This window comes from Cryptotermes secundus, unplaced genomic scaffold (assembly GCF_002891405.2).
Source record: "Cryptotermes secundus unplaced genomic scaffold, Csec_1.0 scaffold710, whole genome shotgun sequence".
NCBI classification, from domain to species: domain Eukaryota; kingdom Metazoa; phylum Arthropoda; class Insecta; order Blattodea; family Kalotermitidae; genus Cryptotermes; species Cryptotermes secundus.
Window position 1 is genome coordinate 1 of NW_019739969.1, and position 19,031 is coordinate 19,031.

General features: G+C 40.0%; 1 protein-coding gene across 1 annotated transcript; it reads right to left on the reverse strand.

Moving 5' to 3' along the window:
- Nucleotides 1–4,354: 4,354 nt before the first annotated feature.
- Nucleotides 4,355–18,776, reverse strand: LOC111872218. The gene is made up of 6 exons (XM_023865880.2): nucleotides 18,675–18,776; nucleotides 16,065–16,223; nucleotides 10,652–10,825; nucleotides 7,873–8,001; nucleotides 5,386–5,503; nucleotides 4,355–4,458 (listed from the first exon to the last, which is right to left on the reverse strand). Exons 1-6 carry the CDS (start codon nucleotides 18,693–18,695, stop codon nucleotides 4,445–4,447), a joined length of 615 nt encoding a protein of 204 aa, XP_023721648.1. The 5' UTR covers nucleotides 18,696–18,776; the 3' UTR covers nucleotides 4,355–4,444.
- Between the last annotated feature and the right edge of the window lie 255 nt (nucleotides 18,777–19,031).

Genomic DNA, 19,031 nt, shown 5'->3' on the forward strand with positions numbered 1-19,031 from the left:
ATCTATCAAAATTGACTTAAATTACCCTAATATAAAGTAGAATTCGTCAATAATTTCGACAGTATTCCATTTAATAAGAAATCCTTCACATATTGTGTGTAAATCCTTATAGTAAGGTGAAATCGTCAGAGAATTTTAAGCAAAAATTCCATAAATTATGTTGATTTCGTTCAAAATTTTTAAAATTATTTTAAGTAACTTAGAGTGACTGAAAATATGATTAAAATACATTAGATAATATAGAAATTATCATACATTTAAAGGTTTTCCTGTTTAGATTGAAAATTTTATAAATTGTTCGAAATTCTTTATTTTAACTTGAAAAAGTCAAAGAATTGTAGGTTAAAATTATATAGATTTCGTTGAATTCTTTCAAAATTCAATAGAATTTCCTTAAATTACCTTCCAATCTTTGAAAATTTCTTTAAATTTCCTGAAATACTATGAAAACCGTCAAAGAATCCGTTAGAGATATTGCATTTATGGTGTAATCTTTCACAAAATAATTGATATTACTTATATTAACTTGAAATCTAGAAAGAGTTTGTTACAAATTATATAGATTAGGTTGAAGGTCAAATTTAGTTTAGAATTCCTTAAATTATCATGAAACCCCTTAATTAAGACATACTGTAAGAACAAGGAACAGGCGATGAACAGATAGAGCAATCTTGCACGAACTAGGATATATGCTAGTACTTAAGTCCAAGCAGCTGGTGTTATTTCCCAAAAGGGCAGAAAGTGATACTTCAAGAAACCCCACTGAGATTCTCTAGAAAGTTACAATGACAAAACACTTTGAAAATTGGAGAGGTGACAGTTTCTGCCAGCCATAAGTCAAAAGTGTGAGTGCCAGGAAATCATTAGGGACAACTCATAAGTTGCATCGCTGTCAATTTCGCCGTTTGGTCTCTTAGGGCGAAATTCCCTTAAAAATAGTCTGTCATTGGCTGCAACCAAAATTAAGCCAACTCCCATTATTTGATTGGCCTATCAGGGAAATTAGGAGGAGAGAATAGGCAGATACAAATTAGTTAGGACCTCTGGCTCGGCAGAGAGTTCAGTCTAAGATTTTTAGTCGTCTATTAACTTTTGAACTTGGCGGAGGCAAACTCTGCATCACTTGCGCAGAAAGATAATTCTAAGAAGTCCAAAATGTTTGCTCTCATAATGTCTCATAGTTAGATTTAGCTTAATCAACAAGAGTGCGGCACCAAGGAATTTGGCGAGCTGATCAAGTACATTTTAGTGGAAGTGTAACACCCACTGCTAGTCAGCTGAAACTAAATCAGGTTGTAAAAATTTATGCAGCTAAGTGTCATTAGGAAGTAAGCTATACTTCACAGCTCGAACCATACTCGCTAAGTGTGTATTCAGTCACATCACCATTAGCTATTTCACAGAGTGCTAAGTCCAATGTATCAAGTCTAATGGCAGTGATGAAAGTTATATCATGTTAACTGCAGGAACAGCAATAAAGTTGATCAGAGGGTTTTCACCCTCACTTGCCTGAGCCTGACCCATATTCGACCTGAAAAGAAACCCATCTCCAACTAGCTACTCAAACCTACCATCAGCTTCCACATGCTCACCCATTCACCACTTACTATCGAATCGTAAACAGCCTCTAGCTTATTGGATCCAATCCTGAAATCCAACCAATAATCACCTCAACTGAAGAAAGAAGCGGTGGAGCAGGGTCAAGCCAAAACCAGCCACGGCCTAGCCAACTTCAGCAGCGGCAACACCAGGTAGGGCAGAGTCAAAGTGGTCATCGGAGCAGAGGGGCCAACTGCCATCGACTACCACCCCCTGCATGACCATTTGGACGGAGCCGCAGGCAAAAAGAAAGGAGGGATGGTTACAGTATGTCATTTGTAGGTCTTTGTTGAAGCTTTCTACATAGTAAGCCTGGTTCTGGAGCCCAAAGACAAGTTTTATATGAGGTATGGGCTGTTAGTGTGTGATATATTGGTATGCTATTCCCATGATATGTATCTTTAATCATACAATATGATGTACATACTTCTCGTCTATGTGTATATATACATTCGGTATGTTCTACACTGGGTAGTGGTTAGATGTAGATCTGAGTATTTGTTGTGTTGAAGGTAAACACATTTCAACAGATTAATCAACAGCTGGGTTCAAGGGCAAAATAATTTTCAAATCTTAATCCCCCCCCCCAAAAAAAAACAATGATGTGGGGCATCATATTATTTGTATAAGCTGATAGTGACACTGGCTATGTTCACAGTACGATTCTAGATTACGGGCGACACGTGTAACTCGCCATACTCTGAAAAACCATTCATTTCAAGAATAGTTCTTTCCTTGATGGACAGATTAGGACTCAGTGTGTGGTGTTGAAGGCTACCAGCTTTTCACTAACAGATGTTATATTAGTGTTCAGCTGGCCTAAGCATTGGACAATCGAAAATGTACTACGCCTTTTGTTTTTTCACTTTATGCCCTTGCTGCACCAACTTTTCAGGCAAAACAGTTTACTTTCTGGTTCTATGGACATTTAAAACATCTTTATCTCACAAGGCAATGACCAGAAAGGGTTAATGTGTCTTCAGTATGCTCAAATGACTGAATAACAAATCACACACATTACAGAAAAAACTGTTGCTCTCCACTATATACAGGGTGTCCCAGGAGGAATGTGCCAAACTTCGGGAGGGTGTTCCTTATGTTAAAGTATGCCGATATAACCCAAAACACCTATGTCCAAAGTTGAACGGTTACGGAGATAATGGCCCAAGAAAAGTGTGGTCTTCTGGCAGGTCCAAGCACTGTACCTCGCTGTACCTCTCAGCTGAGAGCCCTTATCTATGTTTGTCCTTGAGTGCGATGATACTCCCTAGCCGTGCTTATGTAGTTGGCTCATACCAGAACGCGCAGTCAGCACGTTACGTCATCGCTCGCCAGTCATGTGTTATGTATACTGCTTGGAAACCTAAGGACAATTATGACATGGCGAGCGAGTATTTTGTACTTCAATTTTATGGCTTTCCGTCACTCACAAGTTGGTTTGATGTTACGTACATTATTAACATTACAGAATCCACATATTCCTGCCAGTTTTAATATGTATTTTGTAATCAACAAGTGTGTAACCCCGGTCAAAGTTTGACACTTCTCGGGCCATTATCTCCGTAACCGTTCAACTTTGGACATAGGTGTTTTGGGTTATATCGGCATACTTTAACATAAGGAACACCCTCCCGAAGTTTGGCACATTCCTCCTGGGACACCCTGTATATATGTAAATATTTCTTCAGATGAGCCTGCTCACTGAACGATTTCTTATATACTACAGGAAAATCGTTGCTCTCCACTATGTATGCCTTGGTGTTTCTTCAGAATACAATGCTCACCAAATGATTCATTACACACATCACAGGAAAAATGGCCACTCTCCAGTGTTGATGTCTCTTCATACCAACCTGCTGTCTGAATGATTTAGTACCCACATTACAGTAAAATGGCCACTCCCCAGTATGTACGCCTTGATGTGACTTCATACAATTCTGGTTACCGAATCACCTGCCACATACATTACAGGGAAATAGTGGCTCCCCACAATGTATGGACTCATATGTTTTCAGGTGAGCACCATGCCTGAATGAATCATTATACATTTCAGGAAAATGGTCGCTTCTCACTATGTATGTGTCGATGTGTCTTCAGATCACCTTTCAGACTGAATGATTTATTACACACATCACAGGAAAACGGCCAATCCCCAGTATGTATGCGCTGATGTTTCTTCAGATGAGCCTGCTGACTGAATGATTTATTACACACATTACAGGAAAATGGCCGCTCCCCTGTATGTATGCGTTGATGTATCCTCTTAGAATTCTGGTGACTGAATGACTTACCACACACATTACAGGAAAATGGTCGCTCCCCACTATGTATGCGTTTATGTGTCTTCAGATGAGCCCCATGCCTGAATGATTTGTTACACACATTACAGGAAAATGGTCGCTCCCCACTATGTATGCGTTGGTGTGTCTTCAGATGAGTCCCATGCCTAAATGATTTATTACACACATTACAAGAATATGGCCGCTCCCCTGTATGTATGCGTTGGTGTGCCTTCATATTTCGCTGTTGACTGAATGATTTATTACATACAATACAGGAAAATGGCCGCTCCCCACTATGTGTTCGTTGATGTGCCTTCACATCACCCTTCTGACTGAATGATTTATTACACACATTACAAGAAAATGGCCGCTCCCCACTATGTGTGCGTTGATGTCTCTTCATATCAGCCTGCCGACAGAATGATTTACTACACTCATCACAGGAAAATGGGCGCTCCCCACTATGTATGCGTAGATGTTCTCTCAGATGAGCCTGCCGACTCAATGTCTTATTACACACATTGCAAGAAAATGGATGCTCCCCAGTGTACTTGCGTTCAGGTTCATTTACAGCACCCTAGTAAACATGAGAAGCAAAATATCATGATTATGTCCTAAGGGGATGAGGAATGAATTTGAAATTGGTGCATAAATAACATAAATAGACATTTCTTTACACCAATTGTGACATTTACCAAATCCCATCACACATCCAGAAATGTAGTGCAGTGTACAGTACACAGTTTATGTACTATACTCCTTTATAATGCAGTTACTTCCAAGTGGCATGGGAAATATATTTTGGAACTTTTCTCTCATGAATGAACAAAGTATAATGATCTATACATATTGTGGTAGCAAAAATTCACTAGCATACACCACATAGGACCAAGTGTGGTCTGTAAGGACTACTTTTGATGAAAAAATACTATGAAGAGTGTGGCCATCACTTTGTCAGGTCAGAATGTGTGTGATCCTTGCCTCTATGGAAAATAGATGGGATTAAGTCTACACAGTGCTTACAGACTGAAATCTGGAATGTTATTCCACAAATCACTACATACGAAATCTGAAATGTATCATGGAATGCATTTGTCATAATTAAAACGTGCTTCAACTTTGCAAGACTTTCACATAAGTAAACCGGGTACATGAAATAATCAGTCAAAAAAAATGTGAAAGGTTGTACCTTTGGCTCCAAAGTCCCTCTGTCCCCTATAATCTGATATAAGCTACTTCAAGTCTGTCACTAACACCAATCTTTTCCTCCTCATTATCATCACTCAATGACGTCTCAAACAGTGCATAAACATCCAAACAATTCTGTCACTGTCTCAAACTACACTGCCACCAACAGATCTATAACCCTGTAAAATGTAAAGTACGACTGGAGATAATGCAAGGTGTCATCAGAAAACAGAATTCAGCCAGTCAAGAGACACAATATACAATGAAAGAAGCTAATGGACTGCAGAGAAAATTCAGTGGACATCACATGACTTACACTTCTCCCTGGTTAAAACTTGGTAGGGGTACACTGCTCTCAGATTCTGGAATGCAGACTTTCTCCAAAACTGGGTGGAAGTAGTGACAAAACCATTGGAACTATCAGTTTCTTCATGCTGCACACACGAACAATCAGCAAATAAAATAAAGACTTTCTTCCACCAAATTCATCTTAACAAATGAAAGGGCAGACAGGCAGACGGGCGGAAGGATGGACGAATGAATGGTTATCTAGTCACCATTGTTTTCCCATAATATTTTGCAAAAACTCTATTTGCAGGTTTGTTTCTGAAACTTTTGATGTTTGGCAGATCATAACGGCTCAACTAATACAACCTCTGTGTCCTACTCCCTACAAGTTTTAACTAATGAGAATTGTAAATCATGTGATGATGACCTCAGAATTTTCTCTTCAGTCTATAAGCTTGTTTCATTGCATACAGTGTCACATGGCTAGTTAAATTCTGGTTTCTGATGACACCACAGAATGTCTTCCCATGCCTGCCATACTTGTTTTATTCCCCTGAAATCGACTGAATAATGATGTCACAGAAAACATCTATGTAGGTACCCATCTAGGATTAATTCAAAATCAATCATCTATGGCAGTTTGCTTGGTGCAAATTCCAAAATTGAAGTTCCTTAATTATGGGCTAATCCTACTAGCCGCACTAGGCCCTGGGGTTTACTCAGCCTCTAACAGAAATGAGTACCAGGAATTAATTTAATAATTTTCCTGGGGAGTAAAGAGTGGCTGGCGCGTAAGACTGACAACCTCATCGCCATCTTCGAACCGATTGGACAGCGAACCGCGTTCAGGCAGACCCTCAACAAGCCGAAATGAGAATGTCATTGAGCAAGTGCGGACTTGGGTCATGGTGGACCGTCGTATCACAGTCCAAGAACTTGCGAACGAGATAGGGGTAAGAATTGGATCAGTACATTCAATTTTGACTGAGGATTTGGGCATGAGAGTGTCTGTGAAATTCGTAGCGAAACTGCTAACAATGGAGCAGAAGCAACGCCATCTGGAAATCGCACAGGACATGCTGGACAATGCAAACAGTAACCCCAACTTTCTGAACACCGTGATCACAAGCGATGACTCGTGGGTTTATGGGTACAACCCGGAAACCAAGATGCAGTCGTCACAGTGGAAACATCCAACATCCCCGAGGCCAAAAAAAGCACGGCAGGTCCACAGCAATGTCAAGGTCATGTTGGCCGTTTTCTTAGACTCCCATAGGGTTGTGCATCATGAGTATGCACCACAAGGCCAAACCATAACAAAGGAATACTAACAGGAGGTCCTTTGTCGCCTTCATGATGCTGTTCAGCGCAAACAACCAGATCTGTGGGTGGCAAAATCTTGGCAGCTCCATCATGATAATACACCCGCCCTGTCTGCGCATCTGATTCAGACTTTTGTCACCAAACACAATGTCCCTGTGGTTTGTCAGGCTCTCTACTCCCCCGACATGGTTCCGTGTGACTTTTGGCTATTTCCCAAGCTGAAAATGCCGCTGAAAGGAACCCGATTTGAGTCAAGAGAAGACATCATGCGAAATGTGATGACCCTGCTGATCACCATTCCAAAAGACGCGTTCAAGAAGTGTTTCCAACAATGGCGGAAGCGCTGGGAGAAGTGTGTGTCTTACCAAGGAGTCTACTTTGAAGGGGATTAGGGTTTTGTAACTCCAAATCAGTAAATGTATTTCTGCCAACCAAAGGTTTGATACTTTTTGAACACACCACGTATATGTGGTAGTCATATAAGTTCGTGGAATGTGGTTTTATCGCATCATATTACAAGGTATTCACATACACTTACACAGATCCATATCGGCCCTCAAAATAGTAGCCACTGTCCACTATGCAAGTCTGCCAACATTGACATAGCTGCAGAGAACATTGCTGAAACATATTGGCAGTAAATTCCAGTACGGCATCTCTTGTGGCAATGACCACCTCCTCGGACAACTGAAATCTATGACCATGTAGCTTTGCTTTCAAGTGGTGACATCATATCATGCATCAACCTATCCGCTGTAGTGCTCTGCGGCCATTCCACAAACTTATTGACTGTGGCAGTATTGGAAGTTATGGGACGGACTTCTAGCTATGTATTCCAAACATTTTTGTGTGCTATAGGCATCTGTTAGAACAAGAATTTCTATGAATTTTACAAATTCTCATAATACTGACACAGCACTGTATTTATAGCTCCTCAGAATTGAAAGAGAAATTTAGTCAAAAGGAAGCTTAGTGCAAAGGGAGGATAAGAAAAACATGGAACCCATCAGAAGTTGTTTTGATTTACTCAGTAGCCGAGTCCTACATCTTTGAACTGCGTTATGACAAAATGAATGTGGTACGAAAGCCATGTGCACTATAAGACATTCTCTTTAAACATTTCACCAAAATCCACTTTCCATATGGACAGTGATATACGGATAAATAAAGACAACACACAATTCTGTCTCACCTCATCATCAGCCTCTACTCCTGGATATGTAAATGGCACAAGATTCTCCTCCTCATCTATATCTGAGCCTTCCTCAACTTTTATACTGATCACCTGCTTGGCATCATGAGAAGATGGTGGTGCATCTTTCTGTAAAAGATCATGCCTTTATCAACTGAGGTTCCATTCTCCAATTACATGACATGCGATACACTTTCACTACCATCCTGACAACACCACTTTTCTACAGATTTTCTTTCTTACAACTTTCAACACAGTAACTATTAACTAGACAAAGCAGTCTTCCACAGAAGCAAATGGTCTCACTGCTAGTGCAGGAATTGCATGCCATTTACGGACCCCGAAAGTTCATTACTGTGTTCACAATAGCCTGACATTGGTCCCTCTCCAAAGCCAAAAAATCTAATCCACAGCCTTCCACCTCATTCTTTTAATACCTTGCCATCTGGAATTGCATCTGAGATGGGGTTGCTGCTCTGTCTGACAACAGCATTTAGTCTCTGAGATATTTTGAAATTTGTAAGCTATTATGGCATTATTCTTATCATTTATGCATGGCAGTGTCATGCTCTTCCACACTCTTTCACCACAGAATAAAATTCATTCATCAACATAAACCTAAGAAGATGTACATGGGGAAGTCATAAAATTTTAATTATCACCCAGGAGAAACAGAGACACAGGTGCAAGAAATTGTATGTGAGTTAGCCCTTCTCTACATATGCCCCCTACAAGACCACACATTTTCCCCAATGCATTAACTGCAGGATACCGTGACCATAGAAAGTCTCATTTTGACTGTTTAGAAGTCCTCCACTGCAGAAATGATGTCATCATCATCTTGGAATCGCTTGCCAAGAAGTGACTTTTTTAGCCATGGAAAGGGGGAGATGTCGCTCAGTGCCAGGTCTGGTAAACATGGTGGATGGGGGAGAATTTCATGTCCCCAACTGGTAGCAAGTGTCGTCCTAGGATGAGCAGCATGAGCCAGTGCATTGTCGTGAAGAAGTCGCACATCTTTTCCCAGAATTCTGCATAACTTTTTCTGGATTTCCTCCCATAATTTTCATTCCAATAGTACTTGCCAGTGATGGTGATGCCCTTTTGCATGTAGTCGGTAATGATGACAACCCACCAATCCCAGAATATGCTCAACACCATCTTTTCTGACGATGGCTGGGAACTGGTCTTCTTTGGTGGTGGCGAGTCTGTATGTTTTCACTGCTTGCTCATTTCCTTTGTTTCAGGGTCATAATGATAGACCCAACATTCATCCATCATGATCAGGCGGTCGAAAAATTCCACCTTTTCGTCTTCACCCAACTGCAAAAGTTTCTTTGCCACATTTATCCGCTGTCGTTTTTGAACTGGTGTCAACTGTGGCACCCAACACGCAGCAACCTTTGTCATGTGTAACTCGTCATGGTTGTTGCTGAAAACTGACTAACGGCTAATGCAGACATCATGAACAATAGCTTCAGTACTGATGCGCCTATCGGATAGGATCCAAGCTTCCACCTGTGCCATAATTCCTGGTTTCTCAGAGAGATGGTCTTCCACTTTGGGGTTCATCTTCAAGATTTATCTATCCACAATGAAAGCGCTTCTTCCACCTGACCACTGTGGTCATCTGGTCATGGATCTCCCTGGCAGACTTCCATTGCAAATGCAGGAACTGTACCACAACGCAACCCTCCACTTTCTCAACTGACGTCACCATTTTGCTTCTGTCTATTCTGGTGGCTCCCTGTCCATTTGGCGCGGGATAATTTGACTGTTCAGCGAGCTCAGGAAATGGGTTATCTCCTATATAGAACGATATTTTGGAATTATGATGATAATTAAAACATTATTTCTTCCCATTGTAAAAACCATACAACACTGCAATAACAGGACAGGAATTTGTGCCATCTGAATGCAGGTGCAAAGAGAGACAGGGTAGTAATGAAGGAAATCAACATCAGCTTCAATACCACCTTCCATCTACGCAGAAGTCTCTGAAGTGGTATCTTCCATTATAGTTTTCCAAACAAAGTTCTGCATCTATTTTACATCCTTCACATGCTTACTACAAGACTCATACATCTTTTCTTTCTAATTATATTCTGAAATGCGTACAAATTCTGAAGTTTCTCATCACACATTCTTCTCAGCCTCCTCTTACTTCCTCCTTCTTACAATAAAATATTCTCCACACCACTCTGTTCTGAAACACCCTCGATGTACATTCTTCCTTTAAAATGACAGACGAAGTTTCATGACCATTCAAAATATCAGGTAATACTAGTCTGTGTAAAAGTAGTCCTTGCATATTCTAACAGCACACAAGAAGACAAAAATTCTTAAGTGAATACAACCATTTATTTTTTAACACACACACAGATATACATAAGAAGTGGGCCTAACTGCTGGCCCTTGAACTGTGGCCTTTGGTGACCTATTGTGCATACTCGTTCTTATAGCCCTTCAACGGTCCTACATTTTGAATGTATTACAAGACTCTGCTTCATTTTTCAACTTATTTAATATTTCGTGAAACTTAAAATTGCACAAAATGGAAGCAGTATATCAGAAAAAAACTACAACAAAATACAACTGCTATAGGCTAGTTTGGAAAGGAAAAGACTGTTGAAAATCCATTCCCTAGAGTAGATTTCTCTCATGTGGATGGATGGATGGACAGACAGCTGAAGATGAGAAAGGCCATAAGTAATCCTGGATATGTCTGAAATCTGCTTAACAGTGGACGGACAGACAGACAGACAGATATGCAACTTACCTCACGTTCAGCATTTACTACTTGAAAAGGCACCGGCACAGGAACTTTCTCCTCCTCCTCTTTCATATCTGAGACATACTCGGCTTTCACACTACTGACCCGATTTCCATCATAAGATGTTGGACATATCTCACTATATGCACCCAGTATATCTTTCTCCAAACCCATGCAGTTCTGTAATAGCACCATACCCTCATCAATCATGGCAGTGTTCTCTCATTACATGCATGTTACTGTCACATTTTTGCATTCAATCTGACAACACCCATTATCTACATATCTTACTTCTTACAACTTTCAAAACTGCTAATAACTACTAACTAAACAGTCAACAAATGCACAAGTTCAGTACCATGTTCACAACAGCCTGCCGCTGGTCCCCATCCTCAGCTAGACAAATCCAATCAACATCCTTCTGCCTCATACTTTTAATGCCTTGTTGACCAGCATGATTTCAACACATCTCTAACATGCTGTCAACCTGGCATTTAGACTTATTTGTCTTTTCATTAACAGACAGCAGTCATATGCTCTTCCATGGTATTCTTTTAGCACAGAATACATTCTCTTTCTAAATACACATAAAAAATGTAAAAAATAAGACAACACTGCAACAATAGAGGTCATGTGCCAATTCAATGTTGCTGTGAAGGCATGCAGTGTGGCATTTAAGGAAGTCAATGTCTGTTTTTACACTAACTTCCACCCACAAAAAGGTCTCCAAAATGGCCTCTTCCTTTCATGCCTTGCAACTGAAACTGTATGCATTTCTGATCTCTCACATGCATGCTACAAAACCCAACCTTCTAACTTTCCTTCATATCATTTATGCCTATCAGTCCCAATTTAAGCATTATACAATTTCATCACCTTTACACAACATATTATTGCCACCTTGTTTCTCAGTCTGTTGCTAGCCCAAACATACTTCACTGAGTGTTTCACTATGGAATAAGGTTTTTTGAATTGTTTCATTTTTGGTCCGTTACACTATCAATCACAAAGTTAANATTTAAACGACAGTGGTTTCATAATGGTAGTAAGTGCCTCTGATGATGGTTGTGTCAAACCGAAACATGTAAGGCAGAAGTGATAAAGAAGTGACCTACAAATTGTTACACTCGACGGACTTTTTATTAACTTTATAATAAGGTTTTTATTTGTGCTAAAATATTCTTGGGTGATCAGCCATGTCAAGGTTGAACAAACAACCAGCGTTTCAGACATTTGTTCAATCTCCATCATGTGTCGATGTGGTGAATAACGACAATATGTCGCTCACATATACAGCAGTTTGTCAAATCAGTGCCTCTTCCTATATGTGTATTATGCTGTAGGAGTGTGTAGTTAAACTGTGTGGTCTCCCATCCAAATCTGACCTACCACGTCACTTAACCTGGTGACCCAGATGTCAAATGTGTTTTCTTTTTAGCATACTCTTCTCTGTGTGCTCCTGGGATTTTTGTGACATGTGTGTGTTGGAGTGCCTTAATACTCGGGTGCTAGTACTCCTCCTTTTTCTGAGTTTGAACCCTTCCTCTCTGTTTATACTCTCTGCATGCAATTTTATTTCTACTGCTTCTTTGACAGGTCAGTCCATGTAGCCTATGTTTTTGCTAGTGCTTGGGTCTTATGGAACTTGATCCAGTGGCCTGACTCAATGCCATGTTCTGTCACTGCAGATTTCACTGGATTATACAAACACAGATGTCATTCATTTTCTTTGCACCTTGTTTCAATGGACTGACCTGTCTGTCCTATGCATAATTTTCCACATTCACACGGAATACTGCAAACCCCTGAGACATTTAGTCCTAAGTCATCTTTCACTCATCTTGGTATGCGAGAACTCTACTTAGCAGGTAAGAGGGATGTATACTCTTTTTACATTAAATTTCCCCATAACTTGCTGATCTTGTATGATGTTGACTGTTAGAGCAGTAAAAAGGCTATTTTTGTTGGTCTTTTACATACACAAAAAGGTGGACCCTGCTGCAATGTCCATATTAAGTAAAGGTCTGCACTTCACTCACATGCCTAACCCCAAGTCAACAAGAGAAGACATCAGTGGCAAGTAAATAGTAATACAGCATTTTCCAACTGAATAGGCAGAAGAAATAGGACTAGACACTAGTTGCATAATAAAACACTTCAGACCACAAAGAATGAACAACTCAAAAGCTGAACATGGCTCATTAGGGGCCCTACAAGCTAACCAAGACATTTTAATCCTTCCAGCAAATAAGGGCACTTGTAATAACCATCAAAGATTACCAAAAAAAAATGGGAAAATTCTGAAAAGTTCAGAACTACAAGATATTGAAAAAAGATCTGACTAAGCAGTGGAAAGGAGGCCAACCAAGATGATTGCAGAAGTGGCCAAAACGGTGATCCCAAATGATATTGTGCCACCAAGACTTTATGGATCAACAAAAATACACAAACAAAATATACCACTTCAACGCACTGCAGATGTGATCAGCACTCCAATATATCGGGTGATAAAATGCCTAGTAGGACTATTTGCTTCAGTAGTAGGCCATGCCACAAATCCCCTCTCACTTCGAGAGGAATAATCTCCCATACTTCTTCTATCCCAAATCCCAGAGGCCTATAGAGGCTGTGATACGGCACCTTCCATTCACCACTTCCACAGAGGATCTCAGTTGGCTTGGCTTTGATGTTATTAGCATCAAATAAAGGTCTGCCACCTGTCAATGACCTTCCCCTCTTCCTCATAAACCTACTTTGGATATCAAAGCCCAGGAGACATTCAAACTGACAAGCCTTTTCGTCCATGATATGTATATTGGCCGTCTTGTAGTGCACTCGATCTCACATGTCACTTCACCACATTTTTCGGCATCACTGTGCCATCTTCAGGTGTGTTATTTATGTCAAGCTATTGCATTGCTCACCATTATGTGTCGTTTATAAAATTATCTAAAATGCACACTCTTCACTAACTATGATAAATTTTACGTATATCAAAATTTGTTAATATCCATCATCTTACATGTCTTAACTCAAACCTGCGTACTACGTCATTCTTCCACTATGGGAGTCGTTCTTCCTATATTTTGTGTATATTGTGTCTTGTGATGTGTCCTTCTTTTTGGCTGCGAGCATTGTGATGCTGAAACATGTAGTGAAGTGATATGTGAGATCTAGTGCACTACAAGACGGCCAATATACATATCATGGATGAGAATCAGTGCAACAGGAGGCTGAAATACAACATCAACAACATGACAAGCCTTTGCCATACTGCAATCAGGGCAAAGGCGAACAATAGCTCAGGCTGGTCTCACAAAGTATCACAACTGCCACAGATTTGGCCATGTCTGGGCTAATTGAAGAAACCCATCCATTGTACATGGTGTGGGGGTGGTCACCTGCACAAGAAGTGCGCAGAAAAGGGCAATGCAGCAATGATACCATAATGCTGAACTGCAAGTTGGTGCATAGAGGGGAACTGCATCTCTACAACTATCAAGGCTGCAGCTACACCAGGTAAGAGACGCAGAAGAGCATGTTGCAGACAGCACCCAAGACTACATTGGGAAGAGTGTTTTACCACACCACTCCTTGACTGTCTGTGGCAGAGCTACACAGCAACACCCAACAACAGCAGCAGACTCATCTACTCTCAAGTTGTGTAGGCCTGCCCCACCACAGTGGGAGAAATGAGTGCCCTGAGGCACGACCAACAAGAAGTGCCAAGTCAGTCAATTCAGAATCATAATGTAAATGATTTGACTCTGAATTATATGTTCAAAGTAGTCACAATGGTATTTCTGCAGATCAAGAGAAAGCTCAAAGGGGCATCACAAATATTCTATTGAAACTCATGAAGCAAAACTGACCATGACAAACAACAAACCTGTCCTTTCATCAGAATACGCACTCCACATCTACAAAACCACAAGTGTGTGACAGTAACACACAACAGTAGCCAAGCAATGACCAGCAAAGACACAAGTGTGTAGATCCTTGAAACTGTTACAGTTACGATTTAGAAGTGTTCAATAAATCCAATTACTAATCCAAACCCCGGGTCTGGTCACTAACACCTGAAAATAGTTTCATGTAAGTTACCAAGTTACCAGGAATGCAGCTGAAGGTTCAGTGCCTGTCTGACACACCTCAACTTTAGCAAGACCGCTGCCTTGTTATCCACATAGTGCATCTGTACTTTAGTGTCCCACTTCAGTCCCCTGTTCCATGCTCACCAGTCCCACATGACTCCACCTCAAGAGTTTCATGCTCCACCTTCAAACCTAGAAGATACCAGACATAAACTAACCAAGTATCATGACAAACAAGGGAGACTGGCAGAGGTGGAACTCAGTGACAAAGGCGTGAACTGCAGCTTCAAGCGACGATCATGCATTTCACATACCTAAAATGCATCCTAAAATCCCACCCATCTCATTGTCTTTTATTCCATTTATCTAATTTTATTTTGTAATCACTACAAATTTTCAAGCTCCTCATTATGAAATTTTCCCCAGCCTCTTTCACTTCCTCCCGTTCAAGACAATATATTCTCCCCGGCACATTGATCTCAAACTACTAGAATGTATACATTCTTCCCATAAATTGAGAGATCATGTTTCCCATACATACAAAACAGGTCAAATTACATTTCTATGTATACTGTGACATGGATAAAAGACAAAATAACAGTGTCAGAACAGTCCCAGAGGTGTCCCCATTCATATGCAACAGCTCATTAAAACCCATTCCTGTGCCATGAATACACACGCCTATATAAGAGACTTAGTGAGACCAGAAGTCTTTGCCACTAAATGGGTATCACTGAGCACAAACATATTAGAAAGAATCACCATTACTTGAGGCCATTACCCAGCAGTAAGTATGTGATGACACAGCAGACTGGAAACACTTGGAAAGTGTTGTAGTTATCTGAAGATTAAGAAGAATAACAAAGCTTCATAGCTATTTGTAGTTAAGAACAATAACTGTGCAATTAATTCAAATATCAATCCCAACACTGTGTCTAGTCACTAAATTGTGACAATATTTATCACTTATGTTCTCTGACAGCAGTCAGAGAGACAGAAGACTCTGAAATGAAACACAGCAAACATTCCAGGAATTTTATCTGATCTGCTCTAAATACCATACATAAATCAGTTCATTTTTCAGCTTAATCCAATTATTTGATCTATATTGCTCTCAATATATAAGCCTCATGCCACATGCAATATGAAACAAAAAACACTCCTTGCTAGAGACACTCAGACAGGGCTACTAAAAATCCATTTCCAAGAGAAGCTGTTTCATGTGGACAGACAGACAGACAGACAGACAGGTAGACAGATTAAGATAAGAAAGACAATAAGTAATTCTGTATATTGCAACATGGACACACAGACATTCAACTGACCTCATGTTCGGCATTCATTTCTGAATACATTGCTGGAGGCAGATCCCCCCTCACCTTTGTATCTAAGGCTTCCTCCACTTTTATGGTGACAACTGGATCTCCATCATGAGAAGATGTTAGGGCTGGACATGGCTCACTACATGAAGCTGGTACAACTTTCTGTAAAACCACCATCAATCATGGCTGTGCTGTCTCATCACATCAAACAGGATATAATACCATTCTTTTAACTACTTTCCATGGCATCACACTCATAGCACCTGCTTTGTACTGAATTTCTTCTTTATGAGGTCAAAAACATTATCAATAACACCCTGCAGGATATTTCTCTTGAGGTCTTAATCACTCTGCCAGCTACAAATGTCCTGCCATTACTGCAATCACATGGCACCACACAAATCAGACCTTGTGTTTTAAGACTTCTGAATGCTCCTCATTAAAATATGGATTTGAATATACCCCAGTGATGTCCATGAGCCCTCAGTGTTTTATACTGTGCAAATTTCTCTGAAATGTTTTGGTTACATTACAAGAATATATTACAACATTCCTTGATACAGAGGGTAAAGTTCATAGTCCACTATGAGTAGGTATGTTTCTGGTTCCTCTAACCATGGCATTCAATGAGCAGCCTTTAAATAGCACCACCTTTAGATGAGACATGAAGCTTCACTGTAAGTAAAAAAAGTAAAGGTATCCCTGTAACAGGCCATGGGGGCCCATAGCGTTGTGAGATGTCGAGACTGACACATTTTCTAGACAATCAGCTCATAGATGGCGGCAAGGTTGTCAGCCCTATGCGCCGGCCGTCCTTTACCCCCAAGAATATTCCAAGAATACTCCTGGTACTCATTTCTGTTAGAGGCTGAGTCGACCCCAGGAGCACTGTGTGGCTGGAATGATTAGGTCTATTGAAGAAATCCAATGACCTCATCGAGACTTGAACGCATGACCTTTCAGCTTGTAGCATAGTACCTCAACTAACTACGCTATCGTCAGCCCCTGAAGCTTCACTGTTGTGATGCTAATACTTTTACCTACTGCAATCATGCTAGTTGCAAAGCCCCAGAACTGATGCAGAGGGAAGCTCCAAAAATATTGTTAAGTGTACTAAGTTTTATCAAGAAATGAATAAAGCTGCAGCTAAGGCTGCCATTAAATAAACCAAGGAAGAAAAAAGATATGAAGCTGAACAAAAGAAGAAATTATACAGTCACAGAAACATTAAAATTACTGCAGGAGTTAAGAACAGTGAATCAGATTTATCCAAAAAATTGTGGAATTCCAGAAGGAACAATAAATGGTTGGATGACAGAAGAAAACAAAATATGTTCATCTGGAGATTTCATAGTAGATGAGGGTAGATAGTGTGCAAAGGAAGAAGACTAGATTTTGCGAAAAATTCAATGCAGACATTTGTTTGTACAAGTGGTTCTGACAAAACAACAGTGAAACTGGTCTTATATGTGGTGCAATTTTGAAAGCTCAAGCACTTCAATTTAACAAAACAGTAGATGGGAATCAGGCATTTAAATCTTTTGGAGAGTGGCTTTAGAGATGGAAGGTTCAACATGGGGTCTGTCAATTTCACACTGAAGGTAACTCTGCAACTTGTGAAAGTGAGCAGTTGAAGCGTTTCATGAAATTATACTTAAAGCAACTGCAAATGGTGAATATACTCACAATCAATTGTACAACTGTAATGAAACAGTACAGCATGGGAAACTGCTTCCACACAGTTCTTTAGAGCTTCAAAAACTCCCAGCAAAAAGGGTATGAAAGTAACCAATAAAGAGGGTCTTTGTTGCTGCCTGCCAATAAAGACTGCAATCACAAACTGAAATCTGTAAATCATCAAAAGTTTGACTACCCTCATGTATTTCAAGCACATAAACATGCAATATTTTCCTGTGATCTACAAAACCAGTTCTTGGAAGACATGCGATATTTTTGCCTTGTGGTTTGCAAGTGACTTTATGCCACCAGTACAATGCCATTTACATTCCAAAAAATGGCCTTGCTTCTTTTGGATCACTGTCAATAACTCCGGGACTTAAAGTGTCACCCCCATCACATGTAATATCGAGGGTCCACTGTACTACTACCCTCCCATTTATGCAAAATTCATCTTCCCTTTCAAGTTTTCTGTCCTTAAGACTGTATGCACGTCTCATCTCTGGCATGCGCTACTTGTGCTCCCTAACAACCTTACCTATAACCTTCAGTGTAGCTCAAGACTATGATAATACAAGGCACATTACATAGCCCCACATTAAACCCTTATTCTAACGTGCGCCTCCGCCCTGAAAAAAAATGGTGGAAAATTCAATTTACAACAAAATATGTAATTTCTTTGGTCATGTAAATGCGGAGTACAAGACTGCAATTATTTTCTCCGCACACAAAGTGAACTCACCATCTTTCCTTTCTCAGCAACAAGAGCGGTTTACTTGTCAAAAAACAAAGACACCACACTCCTGGAGTACAACCGCAAATAAATAAGGAACAGATATGCATCTCAACGTCAATACGGTCATTACGACCTAAAAGTTCGTGACGATGGTATTTTAATACAACTAATGTTTCTGGAAATAAAAATTATCAACTTGCCCATTCAGCGAACGTAGCCATCAAAACGTCACTTCTATCGTAACCAGGTAGTGGCAACTGGGATAGGGGAAAGGGAAACACGGTCACTACCGGTAACAACTGCCTTTATGTGTGTGGAGGCAGATCTCGACCAATCAGAGAGCTTAAACAAACCAAACTGAATACCCACAATTACATGCGGTTATCGTGGTGCATTATATGCAAATTGGTAAGTATGAATTTTGATTTGATGTGGTTGCGAAACAAAAGTATACATTTGCAAACGAAATTACAGCTCCATGTTAAATAATATTATTATATTAAATATAAAATATATAATATATTATATATTTTATTATATTATATTATAATATTATA

What these genes read in the sequence shown, in the direction of transcription:
- LOC111872218 (XM_023865880.2), bottom strand. Translation starts at nt 18,695, where the DNA reads ATGGCTACGTTCGCTGAATGG. An exon ending in AAATGAATGCCGAACATGAG is followed by an intron (nt 10,826 to 16,064) that starts GTCAGTTGAATG and finishes GTGCTATTACAG; the next exon opens with AACTGCATGGGTTTGGAGAA. An exon ending in GAGTAGAGGCTGATGATGAG is followed by an intron (nt 5,504 to 7,872) that starts GTGAGACAGAAT and finishes TCGTGTGTGCAG; the next exon opens with CATGAAGAAACTGATAGTTC.